The sequence below is a fragment of the Xylocopa sonorina genome, chromosome 11, assembly GCF_050948175.1.
Source record: "Xylocopa sonorina isolate GNS202 chromosome 11, iyXylSono1_principal, whole genome shotgun sequence".
NCBI classification, from domain to species: Eukaryota; Metazoa; Arthropoda; class Insecta; order Hymenoptera; family Apidae; genus Xylocopa; species Xylocopa sonorina.
The window spans coordinates 12,052,177-12,077,258 of NC_135203.1; the positions used below are offsets into that span (position 1 = coordinate 12,052,177).

The 25,082-nt window shown below is 42.6% G+C and overlaps 3 protein-coding genes across 11 annotated transcripts; 2 read left to right on the forward strand and 1 right to left on the reverse strand.

The window, feature by feature from the left end:
* Positions 1-4: 4 nt before the first annotated feature.
* Positions 5-24,939, forward strand: LOC143429242 (trehalase). 5 transcript variants are annotated; one of them, XM_076904761.1, is made up of 8 exons: positions 9,767-9,878; positions 10,825-10,960; positions 19,102-19,188; positions 20,669-21,451; positions 21,516-21,649; positions 21,893-22,446; positions 22,523-22,773; positions 24,657-24,939. In XM_076904761.1, the coding sequence occupies exons 2-8, from the start codon at positions 10,827-10,829 to the stop codon at positions 24,799-24,801; spliced, it is 2,088 nt and encodes a 695-aa protein (XP_076760876.1). In that variant the 5' UTR covers positions 9,767-9,878; positions 10,825-10,826; the 3' UTR covers positions 24,802-24,939. The 5 variants fall into 5 exon arrangements, with proteins under 5 accessions (XP_076760878.1, XP_076760876.1, XP_076760879.1 ...); XM_076904763.1 differs by lacking the exons at positions 9,767-9,878; positions 10,825-10,960; positions 19,102-19,188 and adding exons at positions 5-14; positions 19,750-19,972 and having other exon boundaries at positions 24,657-24,938; XM_076904764.1 differs by lacking the exon at positions 10,825-10,960 and having other exon boundaries at positions 9,844-9,878; positions 24,657-24,938.
* On the reverse strand, positions 309-2,720 carry LOC143429029 (polynucleotide 5'-hydroxyl-kinase NOL9). Its single transcript, XM_076904384.1, has 6 exons — positions 2,560-2,720; positions 1,331-2,488; positions 1,066-1,268; positions 943-993; positions 673-866; positions 309-583 (listed from the first exon to the last, which is right to left on the reverse strand). Exons 1-6 carry the CDS (start codon positions 2,599-2,601, stop codon positions 342-344), a joined length of 1,890 nt encoding a protein of 629 aa, XP_076760499.1. The 5' UTR covers positions 2,602-2,720; the 3' UTR covers positions 309-341.
* Positions 3,257-8,593, forward strand: LOC143429240 (histone lysine demethylase PHF8). 5 transcript variants are annotated; one of them, XR_013102513.1, is made up of 14 exons: positions 3,257-3,461; positions 3,911-3,996; positions 4,082-4,360; positions 4,434-4,575; positions 4,662-5,111; positions 5,182-5,383; positions 5,488-6,260; positions 6,336-6,383; positions 6,577-6,785; positions 7,215-7,417; positions 7,711-7,758; positions 8,001-8,184; positions 8,292-8,495; positions 8,574-8,593. XR_013102513.1 is itself a non-coding variant. In XM_076904755.1 (13 exons), exons 1-13 carry the CDS (start codon positions 3,364-3,366, stop codon positions 8,369-8,371), a joined length of 2,802 nt encoding a protein of 933 aa, XP_076760870.1. In that variant the 5' UTR covers positions 3,257-3,363; the 3' UTR covers positions 8,372-8,516. The 5 variants fall into 5 exon arrangements, 4 of the variants coding, with proteins under 4 accessions (XP_076760870.1, XP_076760871.1, XP_076760872.1 ...); XM_076904755.1 differs by lacking the exon at positions 8,574-8,593 and having other exon boundaries at positions 8,292-8,516; XM_076904756.1 differs by lacking the exon at positions 8,574-8,593 and having other exon boundaries at positions 6,601-6,785; positions 8,292-8,516.
* Positions 24,940-25,082: the final 143 nt, after the last annotated feature.

A 25,082-nucleotide genomic window follows, 5' to 3' on the forward strand; every position in this document is an offset into this window, starting at 1 on the left:
AACGGAAAGAACAATTTTCAACAGGAGATTAAGATCAAACGAGTAGTTTACTTTTTATTTTCGATCATTTTTAATTCACCCATTTGAAAAATATTTTTATACGTTACACATACCTCAGAGTGTCGTACATTTCCATTCTTTTTTTTTTTTTTTCTTTTTCTTTAGCAATCAGAAAGTAAAAAGAAGAAGCACGATGTACGTACAGGTCTTCCCTCTCCCCCTCCCCCTCCTGGCCTTTTCTATTTTTTCTAAATAAGGAGAATAGTGTTTCCTTTTTTTTTTGTTTTTTTTTTTTTTTTTTTTTTTTTTTATAGATACAACTCTCCCTCATCGATCAGGTATCAACCATTGTGAGACGCTTTTTGGTATCTCATACGAAAGTATCCTCTACGGTGTTCGCGACTCATCGGTAGAACATTGTTTCCACCGATGTAAGGTATGTTCTTGTGACGATTTAACCCTAGCAAGGTAATGGGCACCGGTATACATCCTGCTAAACAATTGACGTACTGCATCATGGTAGGTGGTAATGGTGTATTTATAAATATCTCTTTTCGTTCCATGTCGACTCCTCGAACGATACCTGGGTGTAAAGCGAAACGTTATCCGTTCGATAATTAAGAAGATTCGTAAATGCGAGAAAAATATTAGCGTGCGCGTCGACATGCTCACCAAAACCGTAACAAGCGCATAGAGGTAATCTGTTTAATACTCGAGGACCAGACGCACTTCCGCTGTTCGACGATTCGTTGTCCTCTAGATCGATCCCGCACAGCGCCACTATATTACCGTTCACTACGTTTAACACGTGAGACGGAGGTACCGATGGCCGTGGAATCGAAATACACAACGACTCGAAGGATGCGCTAAAAGATAGGAGAGTAGAATATAAGTTGCAGGTAAGACGTAATAATATTTATCGTAGTTGCGTCGAATACCAACACGTATGGAACAGCCTCGTCGATGCTTAAGGGTAAAGTGTCGTAGCGCGTCCTGCAATAACGAGAAACGAGTAGGTTAAATCGGGTCAACTCGATTCGTCGACGGAAAATTTGTCAATCTTACGGAACGGAGGTTACAGAATTCTGTGCAATTTGGCTGAGATACGAAACCATTACGAGTTCTCTTTGTTGATACGGTTGCATGTTCCAAGTTTCGTATCCTGGACCACCTTTACGTTCCGCCTGCGAACGTACTACGAACAATTCGTGATCGCACGGTTTACTCCAATCCATGATATTCGTGCTCCACGCCGTCCAAGGGACTTCCTGTGAAAAAAGCGTTTCTTCGGATGGTAAAATGGATAAAAAAAGAAAAAGGTAACGATTACCTGTCGATTTACCACTTGCTTGCTCAAGTACCCGATATAATTGTTCTTTGGTTTCCCGGACATAATTTGTACAACGAAAGAGGGTTGAATCAATTTGATTGTAAATAATACGATATCCCAGCCGATACCTTGCGTGAAACCCATCGTGTTCACAATAATCGGTAGACGCGACAAAATCGGACACTTTGACAGTTTATCGACCAACATTTTGATGCCCTCGATGTACCGAGTAATGCATCGCGACACGTCCACGTGTCCGATGTACAACGGGAAAACAGGTATCTTTAAATGCGTAAAATTTGGTCCCATTAACGGCTGTTCGATTACACTGTACGATATACAGCCGCATGGTGTGCATTCGGTTTGACCGGGGTCAAGGTCCAATAGAACTACCATCTTCGAAACGGGCAGTAGTCTGTTTATCAGGTAACGCACCGCTGTAGATTTCCCAACGCTTTTTCCACCTGCGATTAAGGAACACGACCACGCGTTCTCGCGGTAGCGATTCAACATTTTCTCAGCAAGTTCTTGCGTAATCTGCGAATCGATTATCAACTCTTTGCACGCGTGGTTACTGGTATAAAGATTCGACTGTAACATTACTTCGGCTCTCCTTTGATCGGTCCAAGACCAGTACGGTATACTTTTTATCTTCGGGAACAGTCTAAACGGATAAAAGTCCTGCAAAAACTTGGTCAGTTTATTCTCCAAATTGGATAAGAAAACGACCGCTGTGCCAGGTTGAATTTCTCCGATCTCAGCAACCAATTTGTCCGTTTGCATTTGATCGATACCCTCGGTGAAAAGTGAGGTCCATATATCCGATTCGGTCTGTTCGCTCGGGAATTTCTCGCTGGTTGCGATCGAAACATTGCTATATCCTCTTGGCGAGTAGACTTCGATCGGACCACTCTTCGCGGTGATCACGTACCCGTAAATCTCTATCGCACCATATACCACGTTTACAATCAATTTTCCAGTAAAACAAAAGTGTACCTTTTCCGGCATCACAGCGACAACTTTGTTTCGCAGGCAATAAAACCACAGCGGGCCATACTGGACAATGGGAATATCGTTTTCGGTCGATGTTTCCGCTTCCGACTTAAACGAAGCGTCATTACGAGCCCTCCTTGGACTGTTTTGAAATCCACCGCCAACCTGGAACGACATTTGTGTTAGACATTTGCTTTGCTTTGCTTTGCTCTGCTTTGGTTAATAACTTCTTCTACCTCGGGGCCCCCTGTCTTTTCCTTTTTCCCAACTTTTCCCATCTTTCCAGTACGTGCTCTTTCGAGGAACCAAGGCCAGCGACCGTCGAGGGATCATCGGAGGAGATCGTCAAACGGAACTACGACCACCCCCTGGTCGAGGAGAACGGTTTACGTGGTACCGAGATTACCACACCGGCCCCTTTAAGCAGGTTAGGAAACAACCTATCGTACGAAAAACTAACCTCAAACTTGTATAAATAAACTGGTATGTCAAGGTTCGTTCTCAAAGCAGCAGGACGTTACGCTTATCTCTGGAAATTGTTACGATCGTTCTTATCGTTACACATGATGGATAGACTCACCCACCGAAGATACCCATACCTCATAGGTACGAAGATATCATATATCTTCGTTGACGTTGGAACACGTCCATAGGATCTCTCTGTAATAGAAGTCTAACGCACGAATGGAAAATTCCATCTAAAGGGTCTTCTTCTTTCTTTTTTTTTTCTTTTTTTATTATTATTATTATTTTTTTTTTTTTTTTTTTTTTTTTTTTTTACATGCTTCGATGCCACTAACGACAACGACTACATTTATCGGTTATTATCGGTTGTAGTTTGAACCCGATATTTTCCCTGTTAAGGTTACTTTTCCATTAAACCTCTATAGAAATAAATGAAAACACATCTTTAATATAGTTTGAAAAGAATAGAAAGACGAAAGCGCCTCTTCAGCGACGCATCACGGCTACTATAGTTACCATCCAATGTTAACGACACTGGCTCACGAGATAGTATTTAACATTAATATTAACGGAAAATGGAATTACCAGTTACATACTGTTTATGTGGCCGCTTTTACGATTTCGAACAATTTATGATACAATGTGACGTCTGCAAAGAATGGTATCATGGAGGGTAAGCGCTCTGAATTTCGACAATTAAAAACAATCGTACGTGTGTATGCACGCATAAACCACGCATACATATAAACACTGTAGCGGGATATGCTTTTCTACACTTTTCACATTTTTTTTTATTATACACTACAAACACCTTTAAGCGATTACTCAACTTTGCGTTCTCTCCCAACTGTTTTCTGCTAATTCTTTCCGTAATGAGATAATTATTCTGAAATGATACTTTGAAAAATCAAATAGATTTTGTTGATACTCGTCTAACCTATTCTAATGGAAGCAACTTCGTATCTCGGTTTTTCTTTCTCGCCGGATACAAAAATGATACCGAATGATACATTCTTGTTTCTATACATTTCGAAACGCGGTATCGAAAAGCTATAAAAATTATTTTACCTCTAATGGCGAGAGAAGCCATGATCTTGAAAGCAATCTGTCTCTGATTTGTAGGTGCGTATCCATAAAGGAATACATGTCCATAGATTTGGACAAGTACCATTGTCCACGTTGCGAAGCGATGTGTGGACCATCGCTTAGTAAGTATCTAGAGAATTGAATTTCTTTCTTTTCTACTCCGTAATTCTGGTTACTTCTAAACAATAATCTATCTACTACGTTTAGTGAAAGCAAGACTGAATTGGCACAGACACGATTATTCGGAACCGGACGCCGATACGAAACCGGTTCAAACTGGCACACCGGTATTTATAAGAGAGTTAAAGTCTAGACACTTTCCAAAAGCCGACGAAGTTGTTAAACACGTCAGAGGGCAGCAATTGACTCTTCAATATTTACAAACTAATGGATTCGAGTGTCCTATTATAATCGATGGGAAGGATGGACTGGACATGACCGTACCGCCTCCGAATTTCAGTGTTTACGATGTAGAAAGTTACATAGGTATTAGTAGTCGAATGTAGACGCGCGCTTGTACACGGTGCGATGCGATCGGTACAATTTTAGTTTTCTTTAGGTGGAGACCGAGACATGGATGTAATCGATGTTACGAGGCAAAGTAATATCAGAATGAAATTAAGAGACTTTGTCGAATATTACAATTCCCCTTGCAGGACAAGGGTTCTTAATGTGATTAGTCTTGAATTTACAAATACTGGGTATACCAATATTAATTGCCTTGCCACATATTGGCTTTAAATATTTCTAGGAAGTATATGTATAAATTGACAAATAAACGTTGCAGTCTTTCACCAATGGTCGAAGCACCATACATCGCGCGTAAACTCGACTGGGTTAATTGTGTTTGGCCGCGTGATTGGCCCGAGGATAGTGACATAAAACGTCCTGAAGTGCAAAAGTATTGCCTAATGGGGGTCAAAGACAGTTTCACAGATTTTCATGTTGACTTTGGTGGAACTTCCGTATGGTATCACGTTCTGCGCGGAGAAAAAGTGTTTTATTTAATCAGGCCTACACCAGCGAACCTACAGCTCTATCAACATTGGATGTGCAGTTCGATGCAGAGCGAAACTTTCTTTGGAGATCAAGCCGACGCGTGTTATAAATGCGTTTTAAAACAAGGCCAAACTATGATGATCCCAACGGGTTGGATACACGCTGTGCTAACTCCAATCGACTCGTTGGTTTTTGGCGGCAACTTTGTACATAGTCTTAACATTCCGATGCAAATACAGTGAGTAGAATTGAAATCCCGCCCGAATTCCGCCCGAAAATCATTTCAAACGCAGCTATTATTTTTCTAGAATATACGAGTTGGAAAGAAAGATGAAAACTCCTGCCAAATTTCAATATCCTGGTTTCGAGACGATCAATTGGTTTGCAGCGAGAAAGTTGTTAAAAGAATTGAAAGAATTAAATAACGAGGGGAAAAAGTGTCCAACCTATCTTTTACAGGGCGTTAAAGCGTTGCTCGGTATTTTGAAACAATGGAACACGGACAAAGATGTAAGTTGATCGATCTTTCTCGCGTTAGAAACGTTATTCTACCGTAGTTCCAGTTATGCCAGCATAATTGACGGCAACTCTGTAAAATTCTGGCTCTATTTCAGTATAATATGATCAGCAGGGGCCAAATACCGGAAACCATAAATAGCCAAAAGTTGTTGAAAGATTTCAGTAAGGAAATCCGTCACGCCGAACGGTACTTGATATCGTTGAACCCCCCGAAACCGGAACGAGAGAGTAAACGTAAGAAAAAGAAGCCGTTGAACAAAGATTTCGTAGACTATGACGTTGCCGATAGAATGGCCGATAATCCGTTCAAAGCAACATTGAAGGAGACGAACAAAGTGGATTCAACGATCGTCGAGCAATCACCCTCGTCCGGCAGGCCACCGTTAAAGCTAACTTTGCCGAAACCGATCATGTACCCGTACGCGAAAGCCCAGGGTGCAGCGTTGGAACAAAAGAATGCCACCCCGGTTACCAATAAACGATCGTCGAAGCAAGGAAAGCAAAGCCCGACCGTCATCAGATTTAAGCTCGGCAACAACGAAGTTGTGAGAAGTACGCACGACAACATAAACATACGCAATAATTTAACTGTCGATCGCCCAATTGGCCCATCTAAAGAATTAACTTGGAAACAAACTTCTATATATGATTTTCATGACGGTAGCAACGAAAGCGATTACGGTCGTTTCACTATCGACGAATCGCCGAAACGAAAGAGGTCGTCCAAAGCCAACACGCAGAAGCGACTGAAACGCGATTACGACGAAGACATCGATGTTTTAAACGATATACCAAAAAATGGTATCGAGGAATTGTTGAAAGCTTCTGCTTATACTTTGGGCAACGGTGCGCAAAGATTGGACGTAACGTAGGTAGTAATTGTTCGATGAATCCGGTTTATTTCATGATCGTTTACGTTATTCGGAACCGTTCGCTGTTACAGGACCTCGATGATACCACAGTACAGTCAACCTATGCCACCACCGACTGGGTAAGATAGTATTAAAAGCTGATCTGCCTAAGATCTTCACTTAGGCAAGCATGCTTAATGTTACTCGCTGTTGTTGCCTATTATTACCTTCTCCTTCCTCCTCTTTCGTTTTCTTTAACATCGGAAAGGACAGAGATGTATATCACTTTCGAATAGTACAGCACTGTTACGTTTTACGTTTTTGGTGTCCTAGTATTTATAAATTGAAAACAACCAGTTCTGGCAGGGCATCTCCATCTACGCGGGAAGCGATCGCTGGGATGTTATCATTCAGCGAACAGTGTTACTCGACAACGCCGAACAGTACATCGAAACCCACAAAGATCGCTAAAATGCAATCGGACGAAGATGACGAACAGTCCATAGAGAACATCGATAAAGTTCATCAGGACGATGATTTTAGTACGTGTAAATTATTATAAGATTTTCTTTACGACTTTTTCTCTACGAATTTCGCTCCATCGATTATTACCATCATTATTTAATATTGATGTTGTTCTTGTTGTTGTTGTTGTTGTTGTCGTTGTCGTCGTCGTCGTCGTCGTCGTCGTCGTCGTCGTCGTCGTCGTCGTCGTCGTCGTCGTTGTCGTCGTCGACGTCGTTATCGTTATTCTTATCGTTATTGTTATTATTACTATTATGATTAATGTGATTATAATAATTATTATTATTATTATTACCATTATTGTTGTTATTGTTGCTGTTGTTGTTGTTGTTGCTGCCATTATTATTTGTTATTGTTGTTGTTATTCTTATTATCGTTATTATTTTTTATTATTATTATTATTATTATTATTATTATTATTATTATTACGTATTCGTTCCATTTAGTTTACCCGGCTCTAGACGCTTCAGACGATGAAGATTATATTTTTAAGCCGAAAGCGAAAAGTCAAATAGACGAGGCATGGAATCCGAAAGCAAGAGTAGGACCTCTCTTGCCAAAAACGAATCGTCCAGCTAGAGAGGGAGTGAAGAAAACATCCGTTGAAAAAGGACTCGAAGCAGCGGCGGCGAAACGTGCGAAACAATCGGTAACCGTAAAACATTGATACAATTTATCCTGTTTGTTTTTTTTTTTTTTTTTTTTTCTTCTTATTTACCCATTTATTCGTCTCTTATTTGATCGATCGTTCCATTAATAATTACTTGGAATTGAACCAACCCGAACTGTTAACCACGCGTGCCGTGTTTTTACGAGATAATGTACATAGGTAACCGTGACACAAGTGACATCGTATGTAGCGTTCTACATGCGTGCAATCCTATGTTTACATTCGTTTGCACTTTCATAATTATTTCTTTCTTGCATACTCATATCGCATAGGACGATTATCTGGATAACAACATGGATAAGGGCTCCAAGAAGAAATTGGTAGGCATTTTACGGATTCATTCTTCGTTTCATAAACGCGTGTTGCATGTGTTTCGAATACAAATCGAGTATTATCAATATTATTGTGTTTCATTTGGTGACACAATATCCGCATAATGATTGTACTGCATGTTTATATGTACATAAAATATATCTTACATTTATTATTTTCGTCGTTTCGTGAAACCGAAATCGAAATAAATCTACTTATAACATACTTTGTTTCATATACGATGCAACAGAATTCAACTAAACGGACGTACGTTAAAAGGAAGCAAAAGAATTCACCTGTGACTACGGCAAGTGGCACGTCGAGCTCGTCTTCGGAGAATACCGTAAAGACAAGCATAGGGTTCGGCTCGATCTTAACTAGCCCTAACAGGCTTAAAGATGTCAAGGCAAAACTGGCTGCTCCGGTTCCAGTTGGTAATTCGTCTCAAACTCCTACTATTTCATATTCCGTTTTCGAAATCTGTATACATTTCTCTGCTTTACGTTCAATTTTAAAAATACGATCGTCGTTTAATTTTCAGAACGAAAGCCAAAGAAAGGAATGAAAACGGCTAAGCAACGGTTAGGGAAAATTTTAAAACTTCACAAAATGATGCACTAGGTCAATATATAAAAAAATGATTCGTTAAAATGAACTATACATCACATCATCACTTTCTTCACTTGTGTAAAAAATACCATGTAATAGGTGTACATTGCTGTGTAAATATATTGAAATCATTAAGGTAGCGCATCTATCTTAAGAATCTAGTGTCTAAAATTATGGTCGTTTTCTAATGATATATTTGTATTTATCGTCGCAGTATTTATTTTTAACACGATTTATTGTACGTTTTGATACATTTGACAGATACACTCCACGAAGGCAAGACGCGATCTATGTTAGAACGTAATATAGCGTTCGTAAATTACCGTAGCTGTCCCCCAATTCTGTACGAGTCGTCGATTTTAAACAAATATTCCGATGACAATCCGCAGAAAGATAACACTGTCAATTTATTATAAAAGTGTAAAGAGGCTGTAGCGTATCGAATCGCTTTCAATTAACTGTTCACTAGTTGTAATAAATTTTGTACACGCCGCAACAGAGCTGCACGAAACGTTAACGAAAAGTACGGGGTAATCGTGATTGTTTAATCATCCATTTATTTATTAAATACTATTCTCTTCATCTTGATTACATGCTTCCTCTTATCTTTATATCTCGTACTTATCGACACCGTCTATTTATACAAAATTATTTACGTTATTATACAATACATTATTATATTTAATAATTATTTATTTAACCGTTCGATTATTTTTTAAACGAGAATTAATTTTTTGTGAAATGTATAACGTTCTTTCTTCGTATCGTCTGCGTTAACACTGCGTTTCAACTGGCGATCGCGCATGTACCAAGAAGGAATAGAGACATTGCAGACGTACACGCAGACGTATTTTTCTCTTTCCGCCACTACCGATTGCAAACTGATTCATATCGATTACATACCGATTATATTAAATTTTTCACTATTATACGAAAACACATTTTCGTATCCGCCGCCGAAAACGGAATAGCAAAAAAGGTACGAGCGCATGCGCATGCGTCCGGTGGTTGGCTGCGTACTCGCCAGTATTCAATGGTATTCCGGAAGGTGTTGGTCGTTGCTCACCGCAAACTCCGATGTTAACCTGACATGTTTTCGCGAGAACATCTATCGACCGTCCGTTCGCTTCTTTCTTCTCTACGATAGTAGATCAAAGTGTACGATTGTACTTCCATCGATTCTAATATCATTTCACCGTTCGAAACATCTGTGTTCTCTAGTAGCTAGTGTGTGTCGGGTTTACGTGTTTCTCGTTCAAATATTTCCCTTTCAGGTGAATAGTGTGCCCGATATACTACCCGTTACCTACATATACACGCGAATGTAAAACTTACATAACATAATAGAAGGATTGTGAAATGCTCGCGAGGCAATGAATCGGTGGTAAAAAAGAAAAAGGAAGAAAAAGAACAAGAAGAAGTATTGTGATGTTCGATAATACCGACTGAGATAGATATTACTTATTCCCGACCGCGTGGAATATTCAAGACGCCATCGCATGTACTTGACGTTCACGAGGTAAGCGAGCTGCTCAGATCGTATTATACGTTATATGTATTATTGTATATCGGTATAAACTGTGTCATCATTCTCTGTCTGTCTGTCTGTCTGTCGATACTTGAACGATGATAAGAACGCGACCGATTCGTAATGTAAAAAGATGTAAAGACCGACGATTCTTCTCTTCTCTTCTCTTCTCTTCTCTTCTTATTTTCCATCTTATTTACGGCTTTTACGCCGTGGTTGTACATGTACGTACATAGATATGTAACGGAAATAATAGGTCAAACGTCGTTGATGAAATCGTGTCTATGAAAAGTGGAAGCTACCGCTAAGAAATATCCTCGTTATATAGAGACTTCCGCCTACTTCCTGCGGTAACGTCCCCTATATACGTACATACACTGATCTACACTGAAAATAGATTCGTCACGAGCGTACGCTTTTTCTCTGGCATATTCAAAATTAAACTCTCAAACTGTATCGCGTGAACGTATTAATAGATGACAATGCCAATAATAACTGCATTTAACGTTCGTCCGTATAGAATTGTACAGGCACACGATAAAGGCAACACTTTCTATCGCATCGACGATAATTCTGGTGCAAGTGCTCCCATCGAAGATCAGTTGGAGAGTTGATAGGTGGAAAATCCTAGACTTTCGACGGTAGCGAACTGTTCGAACTCGAACTGTTCAGATGGCGATAGTATGATACAGGATAGATGTATCGTCCCCGAGACTTGGTCATTACCAACTTATGGGAAAGAAACATATAGATGTATATTCGTCGAATGATACAGTTTTAATGATAAATAAAGCTTGTATGTGCGCGCGCGTGTAGTTCCAACTGGCATCAGCGATAGATGTACATATGTTACGTATTCTGAACTTTCGACACTCTGAAAAGAAAGTTTCGAAATAGAAAATAAAATGTAAATATTGGTATTCGTTTGATTGTTTAGTGATGCTGGTCGTTTGGCAAGGAGCTCGCCGTTGCCTGAGTTGCAGCGGGCAGCGCACCAATCAAGGTTACCAACTGCGTCGTCATTGCGGGTCAATCGGTGATAAACTTGATCGATATCAATTAGTTGAAACTCGGTAAGTCTTTATCTTCCAATTGAACCGCGTGGAGAGTCTTTCGAAAATTGGAAATTCGTTTCACTTCTTAAATCCTCTGTCAGACTACGACTAAAGTTAATGGATAGCGGCTAGACGTTACGGGAATAACTTTCTTTATCTTTCCGTCCAAGGTTCAATGTACGTAAATGGTTATTACGGCATTTTAAATCAATCAAACGCCGGCGCTAGTAAATCACACTTTAGTATTACGTAGACGCATGTCTGTGACCGATCGTGTACAGGCGCAAACATGTACGCATAGAGAACTCTGGACACTGTGAAGACTCGAGTAATTCTCCGCTCTCGTTGACCCGGCCAATTGATCGAATCGTTTAATCGTGGAAAAATTTACTGCCCCTCGCTAAAAACATTGCTACAAACATTCACGATAACTTCGAACGTACGTGTCTCCGACGACCCTACGAAGGAAATACAAAAATACGCACACTCGTACAGCGAAACTTTGAATTGCTTCACATTCGCTTCGTCTCAACTGCCGCGAGATTATCTTTCACGTTCAAACCATATCTGACTTTGAGAAATAATTCCATTGATTCGTTCGTCTCCCGCTTTTTTCGCGAAATCACGCGAGTTCGCTCGCTCTACGTACCGAGTAGCCGCTCGGAGAAAAAATTTCCTCTGCGACGTACTCTAACCTAGATCACGTGACAAAATCGTAATCGCATCGCATTAGGGAAATCAGTCGACATCGCTGACGTTAAACCTGAGCCCCTGTACTATTTTTCGTCATCTCTCGGACCAGACCGAATGACAATTATTGAATCGGAATGTCATTTATTGTCATTTATTATCGTCATTTATCGAAATGATCGGATTATTAACGAATATTTCAGTTAGTATCAAAAGTGGAGGATATTGTGGAGGATAAGTGGAAAAGTGTGACAAGCATTGTATAATTATTGGTGAAATGTATCGATAGGTCGGTATAAAAGTTCGCCTAATTCGCGACGGTACGTCAGTGGGTAGCTGGACGCCGGAGCGTTCGGTTCGCGTGATCTATCTCTTTGATAGCCACCGCTAGTTTTCTCTGATTCTCAAAATAGTTGAATAACACTACACTGTGGTACTAACGTTTCTCGCACCTAACCTCGAACGGCATTAACGACACTGTCACAGCCAAGTTGTCACGTGTATCGGAATTGTGCAGTGTACAACGTGCACGCGATTTATTCTTGCGACAATTTATGCTTGCAGTCTAAAATTACATAGCGCAAACCTCGCCAAACAACATTTCTTTTCAGTGCGAACGTACGTAAGTGAAAGTTGATGTTTATCGTGCGTTTCGATTCCCGTAAGACTTGATCTTCGATCGAATAACGTCGAGGTTAAGGACGCTACAAAAAATAAAGCTCCGAGTCTCTTTCGAACGGTATGTACAACATAATATACGTGCGTTCACCTATAAAACCATCGTTCAACTTACCTTTCTACTAACTGCGAGTATAAACAACTTCTTATTATACCTTTTATACCTTATATCATTCCTAACCGAAAAACAATATTTTATATACGAGCGAATCGATCGTCATTGTCGTCGAATTGTATTTCTGAACGACATTCCATCGTCGAGACAACGGGTATGTTTACATAACTGCATCGTTCGATGCGTACAGAGTGATTCAGGAATCATTCAAATATATCTACGGTTAATTAATCGAGTCCCTTTGATTTAGCATCGATCTATTTAAAAGCGTGGACAACAAGTATCGTGTTAAAATTCATTTCGCGACACGTGCCACTACGTTTCTCGCTTCTCGTTCTATCGATTCGACCATGTTTCATATTTATATTCATTTATGTTCGTTTGCCGATCACTCTCATTATTTACGTAGCTTCTAGCCGTTCAACAAATCTGTTTAATTTATCGGGCAAGATAATTTTAGGAGAATATCTTTACATAGAATGTGGAGAGATATTTAAAAATTTGGTGAATTGGACAATATATGGAAAAAATGTGACGAAAAGCAAATAATTTTGTGCATTTATGGTCGAGATAAAATTAGTGAATGATTCGCGTTATGGGCACGTGGTTCGTCTTCGGTTGTTTTCGCTTGTCTTCGCGCAAACTCGACGGCTGGCTGTACGCCACGATGATCACATACACGTCGATGCAAACCAGTTCATACCGGGTTGTCTGTGAGTCTAGATCGAGAGTTTCAAGAAAAGAGTTACTCGAGGAAACCTTTCGTTCCTCACTATTTAACACTTGTATTATTCTTTAGATACGATATTAACTTTATGCCTGCAATTAATGCGATTCGTTCGCGATAATAACGATTGCGTTCCGTTGGAAACATTGGAGAGGAATGATAGACGTACCTTGTATATATCTCTGTCGAGAAAAGATACAAGAGTTTTGGCAAGGACAGAAAATAAGCGAGCGAGAAAACAGCCGAGAAAGAGAGAGAAGAGTGAAATGGAGGGGGTGCGAGGAAACGAGCTAGAGGAGAGGATCCGAACGATGGAGGTTCGCTTGGATACTCTCGGTCAGTCACATACGTAACGCAGCACGGTTGTCACCTTTTCGTTTCACCGCAACGAACCGATTAGTTTCGTCATCGACTCGGACTCTCTCTACCTATTGTGCGTAACGTTTCTAGTATGTTGGTTCGCAACACGTGTGCTTTCTTTCTCTTTCGAGATTAATTTGTGCGATCTATTTTTTCGAAACCGAACCGTGTATGAACGGAGGTGCGAGTGAGTGCAGTGGGTGCTAATTCTTCTTATCTCTCTCTCTCTTTCTCTCTCTCTCTCTCTCCCTCCCTCCCTCCCTCCCTCCCCCTCTCCCTTTCTTCCATCTGGTTCATCAACGGACTATATTGACGAGGGTATGTATATTTTTTTTTTTTTTTCCGAAAAACAACCTTGCCCATCATTTGTACCGCATTTTTCCGATACCGTTCGGAGACACGTGTTCTGACGTTTGTCGGCGCAAACTCGAGTCCGAGTCTCATTGGACGGCTCGCTATGAAAATGCGAGTTCGTTTTAAAATCGCGCTTACATAAGTTCTGTTGAAACTCTGTCAAGCTTGAAACGCGAAACACGGCGTTTCTTAAAAATTAACTAACGTAAAGGACACTTAAAGGAGTTTAACGTAAAGGAGTAACTCTTGGGTTTCTCTTCACAATAAATGAAACACCACGAGTAAACCAATACCAATAATTGCTATGAAGCGTTTAGTCTAAAAGAGTAGTAGAACTGAAAAGTTAAGAGTGAACCATTCTTTTCTTTTCCCTTTTATTTTTATCTCGTTCAAATCTGTCAGTTTTCAATCGGGATGCGTCTTATAAAAATTGAAATGAGATTTCTCGTTGTCTTAGGTAATGTTGGTATGTTAGCATGGCTGTGTCACAATTGAGAAGTTGCCAGGATTGATTTCAAAGTAAGTTAGAGGGTCGACCTAATGGTATTATTAGATTTCGTATTGTAGTGTTGTAAACTTATTCATTAGGAAAGTTTCGCTATTCCTCCGTTAGACTCGTTTCACGACTTCATATTGGTTTGAATTTGATATGATCATATGATTCAGTCTATTTGGGGGATAAAAAAGTAGTTGATCGTCCAAGAAATTTGACATATACACGCGTGTAGATATTTCATTTGCGCCGATACCTGGGGAATCATTGAAAAATTTCCGTTCTGTCAACTGTCAACAGTCAACAATGTATGATCCGATCTGACAATTAGAGAAAGCAGACACATAGAACGTGCCTTCGAAGATGTTAATCGCCGATTGGTTGAATCGGTAGGCGTTGATTCGAAGGCGGCTCACGATTGGTTCAACTGGGCAACGACCAAGAGGCTCGGTCCTCAGCGGCTCTCATTTCTTCCTCTTCTCTTTCATACCCTAGACGATTAAGTTTATCTTCCTTCCATTCTTACCTTCGACTTGTTCGTATTTATTCGGTACATACTATGCAGCAACAGTTCTCTGGTTGATTGGACGACGGAAAATCTTAAGCTTTATTTCGTTATTTAAAAAAGCGTAGCAAATTTTCTTTGCTATTACGGACCTTTGTAGTTGTTCGGTATTGTACTCGAAGGAATGTGGGATAATAGAGTTGTTTACTGATTTTACCGTTTCCCAGTATGTTTTAGTTGCACGGCATCATTATTGCACGGCTATGACGAAACATCGAATATCTAGAAAAGAATAATTTACTGTTTTAACCTCTGTGACGTAACAAGTCATTTTGAGAGGCTTCTCGTACAATCTCGACCACGATAGCATCGAGATGCGCTGACGTTGCACTTCCATTGGTGGTAACTTCAATTCGTAGAATCACGAATTCCCAACAGAAATGTTAATTTACGAAAGGAACGGGAAAGTAAATATCTATAAAGCATGCTGTTGCATATCACGAGGTCGTCCTATATTGTACTTCTAGATGTAGGTGAATGCACGTGTGATGTTGAAATTAGATCGGATAGGCAAAGTTAAATTTAGAAACATGTGATTGCTGCTCGTGTCTCATTGTAAGGAGCGAGTTTCTTCCCCTTTTATCCTTTTTTCTTCGCTCAGTTCTCGTACAGCAAATCTATGTCCTCTTTTAAATTACGTAAATCACAAAGAAAAGGTCTAAAGAACGTCACGATATTGCTTCTCGATCCACGTAGATTCACGCGCACCAACGGCTTAGCGTGAAATCTTGTTGTAGCTAAAAAATCGAATAAATTAACAGAGTTAAATGTTGGAAGTTTTGCATCTTTAGTCTCTACAATGGAAACGGTGTATGTGCCTCTCGATTTTTACGAGGGGGCTCGTCGTTGTTGCGCGGTCGACGATTGGTCGACGCTGGTTCGTGATTTGACGTCAGCGTGCAATGGAATAATTGAGGGTTCGCGCAATTGCGCTTTATTATTTAGTTCCCTACGAATTGGCCCTGGTATCTGAATCATCGCGATTAATCTTTATCGAGGAATGAGCGAGCGGTAATAGCGACAAAAATTTTCCACGGCGATTGCTGTGCCTGTTAGTTCGACCTATTCAAGAATCCGTCGATCCTCGATCAAAGGAAACAGAGACGTCGCTCGAACTGCATGACGAAAAAGAAAGAACGAAGTTGCGTCATCTCACAGCGGTAGTAAATAGGTTTGAGGGCCGCGCGGGTCTTTTTCTTTCTTTTTCGTGTCAAGATTCACCCACCACGCTCGACTGCGATACCTGGTATTTCGGTATACGTGCGGAGGCACACGTTTCACCGTCGCCGCACGCACGATTCATCCATGCTAGGAACGCGTTTTAGTTTGATAACACTGGTGAATTACCGACATCATCGACGGTCACGCGACTCGGTCTTTCCCGTTCCCCGTGCGCTCCCGAGCTCTCGGAATACACGTCGCTTCTGATATCTGCTCGCGATAGCCGTGGACCGTGGACAAGCGTGGCTATGTTTCACCGCTAGTAGAACGTGTTACGTTACCGACAGTCGACCATCTTTACCTACTACCAATATTTACGGCGCACCGTACATCTTGTTATGTCGTCGTGCCAAAAGATGGTAGCACTTTTTAGCGCGACCGAGTAGAGAAGTCGACTTTATTTCAACCAATTGGCTACTCATTTCCTTTCGTGTGAAGCTATTAATTTCGCATTTACGTCGATAGATATGCGATCTGCTATACCTATAACTCTTGAAAATTGATTTAGCAACCATTGAGTCGCTGATTGTCCGAGTTACACGTGTCGTCCCAATCGGAACTGTTATGCCAGAGCACTCTAGCCAGAGAAAAGATTCAGAGGAAGTTGCCACTATACAAAGTTAATCGGTCACGAAACATTTATTCAACGGACATCATCACGCCCACTACTCACGGCACAAGTGTGCGATGAGCGCAACCCCTTGCGTAGCGCAACAGTCGGTGCTTTTGCCACCGAGAGAGAATCATCCTTATCAGCCGTTTGACGCATTTTTTTATTCTTTTAGTTTAATCTCCGTTTCGTGCGCGCGTATTATCATCAAGGTTCGTTTCAAACTTGCCGCAGGATCGTCAAGGCCATAGATCAGGAGAAATGTTTATCCGTTGGCCACGTTCGCCGATAAGTCTGGTCCACGTGGATCTGCTTTTCGCTGGAATCGCTAAGAAAATAAAATAAAACGAAAAATGAGAAAACGCTAGGATATTGTTTCACGCCTTCTCATGCACGCCGTGCAGATGCGCAGCTGTGTCGCAACGTTCGATCAAAACCCTTGTGTTAGTGAATTATCCAACGGCGGCAAACTCATTACACGAACGACAATTAATTCGTCGTCGCTTTTCGTATTTGACCATGCCATCGGCAATTACACACGACTTATTGTGTCTGGCGACCTTCATCTATTTTATAGTTTAAATGCGATACCAAATACCGTATGATATTATTATTATTATTATCATTATCATTATCATTATCATTATCATCGTCATCACGTTTCTCGATCGAGTAAAGATTGAAGAAAATACGTTACGTAATCCGTTATCGGACATGCTGACTTTGGATATCACCAACCTTCTGGTTTAGTCAATTTCCGACTAAAAATAGCTAATAGAATGATCGTGGTCAGAGGAACGAAACTTCTTGCGTGCAATTGTCTTTTCGTCAACCAGTTTCGACACCCGGCGGTCTCTCGTACCTCGGAACTAGCTGGTAGCTATTGGGATATTTTTTACCACTTCTCACTGGCAAAATATATTCGTAAAATCGCATTTCCGCGAGAAACGCTTGCGCGCTTTGAAACGCGCGTGTGTGTGCGTCATTTAAAAAGTAACGTAAGCACGGAAAGGCGCGATCGGGGCCGATCGGGACCAATCACGAGCGACAACGGTGGAGGCTCGGCTGTTACGTTCCTTACGCATTTCTCGCGCGTTCATAAAGTGGCCGCGTGCCTTCTCGACCGATTTAGTCGCGCGCCGTACCTCTCGTCGTACCTCTCGCCGTGCATCGTGCATCGGTGCACCGTGCACACCTTCCCCGCTTGAACACCGCGACCTTCTACCGCCTTCAAGCACCGTCGAATCGGTCGTGCTTATCGTACGTCGTACACGCATCGAACCGCATCGTTGTCGTTTCGCAAGGTTTCGTAAGTAGAGAATAAGAAAAAGAAACGGTGAGTTTCGAGCGGAGCGGAAGACGTAAGGAATGGACGGACAGACAGAGAGAGAGAGAGAGAGAGAGAGAGAGAGAGAGAGAGAGAGAGAGAGAGAGAGAGCGCACCGTGACAACAAATTTTCTGGTGTATCCTGCGACGAGATTACATGTTTCGATGACGTGTCGCGTATCGCTCGAATCGTATACAGCTGGAAATGAAACTTGGATCTCGCGAAAAGCCGTACGCGGAAACGAAACGCGCACTTTTTTGTCCGCGTGGCAGTAACCGTTGATCGCGTTGCGACACATTCGACGTCCTTGCGATAAAATCGTGTCTTCGTGTCGGCTTTGTCCTTGAAACGTGTGACGTATATACGCGTTCTATTTTTTTTTACCTTTTTTTCTCCCTTTCCGATTTCAAGGTAATACCGCGCGCGCGCGAGCCGCGTATCATGGCCATTAACGTGATTGCACGCGAAACGGCATCGCGATAAATCCTCGAAGCGATCCAGGTGTACGTCTGCCGACTTTGCGCGTTCTCCGAATGCGGAAATTTCCCCTAATCGGCGTAATGCTCGTTCGGAAAAGAGCAATAGTCGTTAATCGCGGCTAGGTATTCGTCGATCGATTTTCCATTCGTCTCGCTGACGGCTCATTCGCGCCAACCGCGGGTATAGAATGGTCGCCTACGAATAGGTATCTTTAAGCGGTCGTTGTTTTAACCTCTCTCGCCTTTCATTCAAATCCGCGAGTAAAACGACCCGGTAATTTCTCTCTCTCTCTCTCTCTCCCCCCCCCCCCCCCCTTCCGCTTTTTACGTGTCGTATGCCGTACCGTTTCGGATCGTTTCCTCTCCTGCTCTGAATAATACCGTTCCCCGCGGTTTCTCGTTACGCCTACTACTCTCTGTACTCGTCGGGGTGGTGAATCGATTCCGCGAACGATTCGAACATTGTTGTGCACGATTTTCACACGATTCTCACACGATTCTCACACGTAGGAAATTACACAGTGAATTGTCTGTTTCAGGGAAGATGCGGCCTTGCTGCTGGAGCTGAGACCGCCTCGCAGGCTGCGAAAAACGGAAGGTCCGCATCCACGAGCGATCACGAAAAAGTAAGAAAAGCTCTAATATCGTCTCGCGTCTCGTCCTTTCCACGTTGCTAGCGCGCTCGCAAACAGTTCTAAAGAAGGGAACGAACCGATTAGTAGAAGAAAAGATACTCGAAAAGGCGACCCACCGAGAGCCAATAATCAAAAGTGACAAAGAAAGAAGGGAGGGAGGGGGAGAGAAAGAAAGGGAGAGAGAGAGAGAGAGAGAGAGAGAGAGAGAGAGAGAGAGAGAGAGAGAGAGAGTGAGAGTGCGAAAGGAAGTGATTGGGTGAAAGGGGTAAAGCAAACAGAAGTAACCGAAACGAAAGAAGAGAAACAGAAGCGAAGGGTTGTTTCCAATACAATATTGATAGGCGAACAGACATCGGTAGAGTTCGTTCGTCTAGCGTGCGTGCATTCCCTTTTAAAAAGGAACAGAGAAAGAAAAGAGAAGGAAAAAGAGATATAGATTGAAATAGAAATAGAAAGAGAGAAGCAGAAGAAAAGAAAAGGGAAATAGCAGAGAGAAAGCGAGAGTGAGAAAGGGGGGCGGGGGGTATTGGAAAGGGGAGAGGGGAAGAAAACAGTATACCAAAGGAAGAAACAAAGAGTGTTGAGAGTACTGATTCGGAAAGGGACGATCGTGTCGAGGGATCGTCGTTAAAGAGAAAATGGGCTCGAGATCGACGCAGCGGTACGTTTCGATGAATATCCTGGTGAATGCTGCGTTCATCGCGATCCTGCTCGTTCTTGGATGTTGCGCAAACGCGGACAAGGCAAGCTTCGCTAAACCGCCTCCGTGTCAAAGGTAAGTGCATAAACGGCAATATAATTTACGCGTAAGGATCGGTGTCCTTTTTCCTTCTTCTATTCTCTCCTCGTCGGCAACGGCGTCGGCGTCGGCGTCGGCGTCGGTGTCGGCATTGCGCGATCGAATGACTCGCGAAATTCAGCCGTTGAAACGTTGCGGACTAAAATTGATATATCTAGCCCCGGCATCTCCAAGACCCACCTGCCGCTGTCAACATCGAAAGATGATCAACGTAGTTGAACGCAATCCCTGTTATCTGCGAACGATCCTAACGATAAATACCAATAAGATACGCGTTTCCCCGCGTTCTTCGTCTAATCCTCGTGCAATCATCAGCCAGAGAAATGGCCTTAACAATGAACCGCGCGCGAAACCAGGCGTGCCTCGAGAGCATTTAAATTAACGTGTTCCGCAAGTAGAATGAACGTGACCTTAACGCGCGGCACGTCGAACGTCGCGACGCGACGCGACGCGACGCGATGCGATGCGATGCGATGCGATGCGATGCGTTCTTTCCCCCTCCCTACAAACGGAATCACGTTTAACGGAGGAATCGCGAATTCGAAAACAAGATGTCGGGCCCGCCTCTTCTCTTTATCCATCGTATTCCACGCGATATTCGATGCGATATTCGCTCGACTGGTATGGTTGAGATATATAGGCGACGTGCACGCGTCTCTCTGTGGCTTCCAGTGACATTTACTGTCAGGGTGAGCTGTTGCACACGATACAGATGGCTTCGATCTACAAGGACTCGAAAACGTTCGTCGACATGAAAATGAAACATTCGCCGAACGAGACGTTGCTATTGTTTCGGGAATTCATGGAACGGGTACACGAAATGCCGACCAGACAACAGATCGAGCAATTCGTAAACGATACCTTCGACCCGGAGGGTTCCGAGTTCGAGGAGTGGGACCCCGAAGACTGGACCACCCGGCCCAAGTTCCTCACCAAAATCCTCGACGACGAGCTCCGAAAGTTCGCGTCCGATTTGAATCACATCTGGAAGATGCTCGGCCGAAAGATGAAGGACGACGTACGGATCAACGAGGATCGATATTCGATAATATACGTCCCGAATCCGGTGATCGTACCCGGCGGGCGATTTCGCGAATTTTACTATTGGGACTCCTATTGGATAATCAAGGGGCTGTTGCTCTCGGAAATGTACACCACCGTACGCGGAATGCTCTCGAATTTCGTCTCGATCGTGGACAAGGTCGGTTTCATACCGAACGGAGGCAGAATTTACTATACGATGAGGTCCCAACCCCCGATGTTGATCCCCATGGTCGAGGAGTACCTCAAAGTGACGCACGACTACAAATGGCTCGAGGATAACCTTTACCTTCTCGAGAAGGAGTTCGACTTTTGGATGACTAACCGAACGGTCGAGGTCGAGATGGACGGAACCAAGTACACCTTGGCCAGATACTACGAGGAATCTTCGGGACCGCGACCGGAATCGTACAAGTAAGAGACGACAACCCTCCCTTTCCTCTTCCGAATCTAACCAGCTAATTTTTTTATCGACCAGAGAGGATTATCTGACCAGTCAAAATTTTCGTACCGCCGAAGAGAAGGACAACTATTACGCGGAGCTGAAGACTGCCGCCGAATCGGGCTGGGACTTTTCCAGTCGATGGTTCATACTCGATGGCACGAATAAAGGTAAAAGCAACACGCTTAAAAAATTTACAACTAAAAAGTGCGTTGCTAGACCCGTTTTTTAATATCGTCGTAGTCGTCGTCGTAGTCGTCGTCGTAGTCGTCGTCGTAGTTCGTCGTCGTCGTAGTTCGTCGTCCTCGTCGTTGCGTTCGCCCTTTAACGAATCGCGTCGCGTATCTTGTTAAAAAGAAATAAATGAATAAAAACGGTAAAAGGGACGGCACTGCTTGAGGGTTCTTCTTTAGGTAACCTGACCAACTTGAAAACGAGATACATTATCCCCGTCGATTTGAACTCGATAATATATCGAAATGCACAGCTGCTGGCTCAGTACAACTTGAGGATGGGCAACGAATCGAAAGCCGCCTACTATCGGAAAAGGTCCGAGGAATGGAAGAGAGCGGTGACGGCCGTCCTCTGGCACGACGAAGTTGGTGCCTGGCTCGATTACGACATCATGAACGACATCAAGAGGGATTACTTCTATCCGACCAACATTTTGCCTCTTTGGACAAACTGTTACGATATCGTGAAAAGGGAGGAGTACGTCTCCAAGGTGCTCAAGTATCTTGAGAAGAATCAAATCATGTTGAACCTTGGCGGCATACCGACCACCCTCGAGCATTCGGGTGAACAGTGGGATTATCCGAATGCTTGGCCTCCCTTGCAGTACTTTGTCATCATGTCGTTGAATAATACCGAAGATCCGTGGGCGCAGAGGCTCGCCTACGAGATCGGTCAACGATGGGTTCGCAGCAACTACAAAGCGTTCAACGAAACGCACAGTATGTTCGAGAAGGTAAAGAGAAAGAGAAAAAGAAAAACAATTGTAATCGTTGTTCGCTCTCTGGCTAATTTGGTTACTACGTACGCAGTACGATGCGACGGTCTCGGGCGGCCACGGAGGCGGCGGTGAATACGAGGTACAACTAGGTTTCGGCTGGACCAACGGAATCATCATGGATTTGCTGGACAAGTACGGTGACAGATTTGCGGCCGAAGATCATTTCGTGAGCTACGACATCGTGCAGAACTCGGCCACTCAGCAGGTTGCCGTTTCGACTGCCGGTCAAGTGATGACCGCTATTCTCGCCCTCATAATATCGTTGGCCGCGGGATTCATAGGGTGAGGTACGTAGTACAGCAAGCGGGGGGACCGACGCGAACTCCTTCCATATCTTACTTAAACGCAGTTCCCTTTTTTTGCTTTATGTTTCAGATATTCATCTACGGTCTTCTATCGCATCCCATCTGTCTTTATAGGGGGAATAGTCAAACTTTTCCGTTAACAAACCGGACCAGGGTGAAGCGGACGCGCGATTCGCGTCTTGCCGAATAGTTTAGCAGTAACGATTAGCTAGTTCGAATAAACGTCAAGCAGCACGAATAGCCAGCAGTTGACACCGTCGCGAACGATATATGTTTTGTGATTTTCTTTTTTTTTTCTTTTTTTTTCTTTTTTTTCCATCTTTTCCAATTTTTGGAGTTCCCTCGCTGGTCGAGGATACATACACGCCGTCTATGATCGTATCGCGCGAAATAGCGTATTTTGCCATACTTTGAGTATTATTTAATTAAATAACGTTAGTTTTCCGTCGTGACGACTTAGAGAGAGAGAGAGAGAGAGAGAGCACACACACACACACACACACGCACGCACGCGGACGGAAACACAGAGGAACAGCTCCACGACGTACGTCTGATATCGATCGATCGAAAGATGACATCGAAAAATTGCGCTGTACGCAGCGGATGATTTACAAAGGGTCGAAAGTGAGAATTGTAGCGCGTGGATTTTATCTAGTCAATTCGATCGTGTGTAACCAACGACCGTGTGTACGTACCAAAGAGGACTCTATGAAATCCAAAGGACGATCTTGGAATCTCTAAACTAATTTTCTTCTTTTTTTTTCCTTCCTCTTATACATATATATATATATATATATATATACTTTACATTTATATGTTCTGTGTTTTGTCAACTCAACGATCGTAGCGTTAGTACAATTTTAAGTTAAGACCGTGTACGCTGCGAATTTATTTCCTCCGACGAGTTAACGTACAAGTGTCTTTCCAGATATCGACGCATCGTAACATTTGCTATACGTCAAGAATATTTTAGCGATTCCTCCTGACATTTTTTTTCTTTATTTATCCGTTGAGCAATGTTGATGCGCAAAGTTTAACGTAAACGCATGTCGTATGGTCGAAACTTTGCGCATTTCGATTTCACGTGTCCGAGCGGATCGTTGATCGATCGGTGGGAAAGGTGATGGGTAGAAGTAAAAAGAAGGAGGGGCGGAGGGTGGCAGGCATGACAAAACGAATTAAGAAAAAAGTTACTCGTAGGAGATGTTATCGTAAAACAGTTTCAGATTATTTCTCATTTCCATTTATCTACGTTTCTGCCTGCCTGCGTGGTGATTTTTAAATAAAGTATTTACGAATCAATCAAATCTCTCCAACCTATCATCCTTGATGCAACATCTGATCCACCGGTACATCTTTGAACGTTTCACGACAAGTCCAACCACTCTTACTTTCTATTCCGACGTTGCGTATCTCGTAATTTCATGAACTTGCTCGTATTTAGAAGAGAATAGAAAATTTGTTCGCCAGTTGCCGAGAGACTACATCTCCATCGGTACGTACGCGTGTTCCGCGTATGTAGATGATACGTATATGTTGAATACGTTGGTATATCTCGAAGCGTCGTAACCGTGACGATTCGATGGCGGCGGTTAGAAACCGGAAGCCGCGATCACGCGATTCCTGCAGTATATAACCGTCTAGGTAATCGGTGACTCGCGTTCAACACGGAAAAAGGAATAACATCGGAAAGGATAGATATTAATTAACTACGTGGAAAGATGTACCTTGGAGCATATTCAACTGGTCGCGAGTAATCGGTGGCGTTCTCAAGGATACGCGCACCTGCGATCCGCACGGACACGATTTTTCCTTACTTTTTTCGATACTCCCTAATCGAATCGTTTGCTACGTTTACAGAATGGTCGTGTACAAGAGGCGGCATTACTACGTTCCTGGACCGTCGACGATGCCAAACAAGAGAAACGTTTCGGTTTCACCAAGCGGGAATCTTTATCGGAAGAGGATCGCCTATACCGAATTGAAGGACATGAACAACGATTGACGATCGTTCATCTTTCAGATATTCGATTCGTTTAAGCCGACTGTAGCGCGACAAGAGCACAAGAACCGATAAAACACGAGGAGCGAGGACACGCGGACAAAGGATCGCTTTCGATCATTTTTACCATGACCAAGAGTAGAAAATGACGAAGAGATCGCGATAGCGACCACTCGTACTAACTATAGATGGACGTGTTTTTCTTTTTCTTTTGTTTTTTTTTTTTTTTTTTTTTTTTTTTGTTTTCTTTTCTCGTTTTTAGCAAGAACAATCGACGAATCGCG

Coding starts and splice junctions, on each gene's coding strand:
- LOC143429029 (XM_076904384.1), bottom strand. CDS start 2,601: ATGGGAAAAGTTGGGAAAAAGGAAAAGACAGGGGGCCCCGAG. Junction 1,269..1,330: donor AGCAAGTGGTAAATCGACAG/GTAATCGTTACC, acceptor CTTTTTTCACAG/GAAGTCCCTTGGACGGCGTG. Junction 584..672: donor ATGCGCTTGTTACGGTTTTG/GTGAGCATGTCG, acceptor CTTTACACCCAG/GTATCGTTCGAGGAGTCGAC.
- LOC143429240 (XM_076904755.1), top strand. CDS start 3,364: ATGGAATTACCAGTTACATACTGTTTATGTGGCCGCTTTTACGATTTC. Junction 7,418..7,710: donor CGAAACGTGCGAAACAATCG/GTAACCGTAAAA, acceptor CATATCGCATAG/GACGATTATCTGGATAACAA. Junction 7,759..8,000: donor AGGGCTCCAAGAAGAAATTG/GTAGGCATTTTA, acceptor ACGATGCAACAG/AATTCAACTAAACGGACGTA.
- LOC143429242 (XM_076904761.1), top strand. CDS start 10,827: ATGCTGGTCGTTTGGCAAGGAGCTCGCCGTTGCCTGAGTTGCAGCGGG. Junction 19,189..20,668: donor CCACGAGCGATCACGAAAAA/GTAAGAAAAGCT, acceptor TGTGGCTTCCAG/TGACATTTACTGTCAGGGTG. Junction 22,774..24,656: donor TTGGCCGCGGGATTCATAGG/GTGAGGTACGTA, acceptor CTACGTTTACAG/AATGGTCGTGTACAAGAGGC.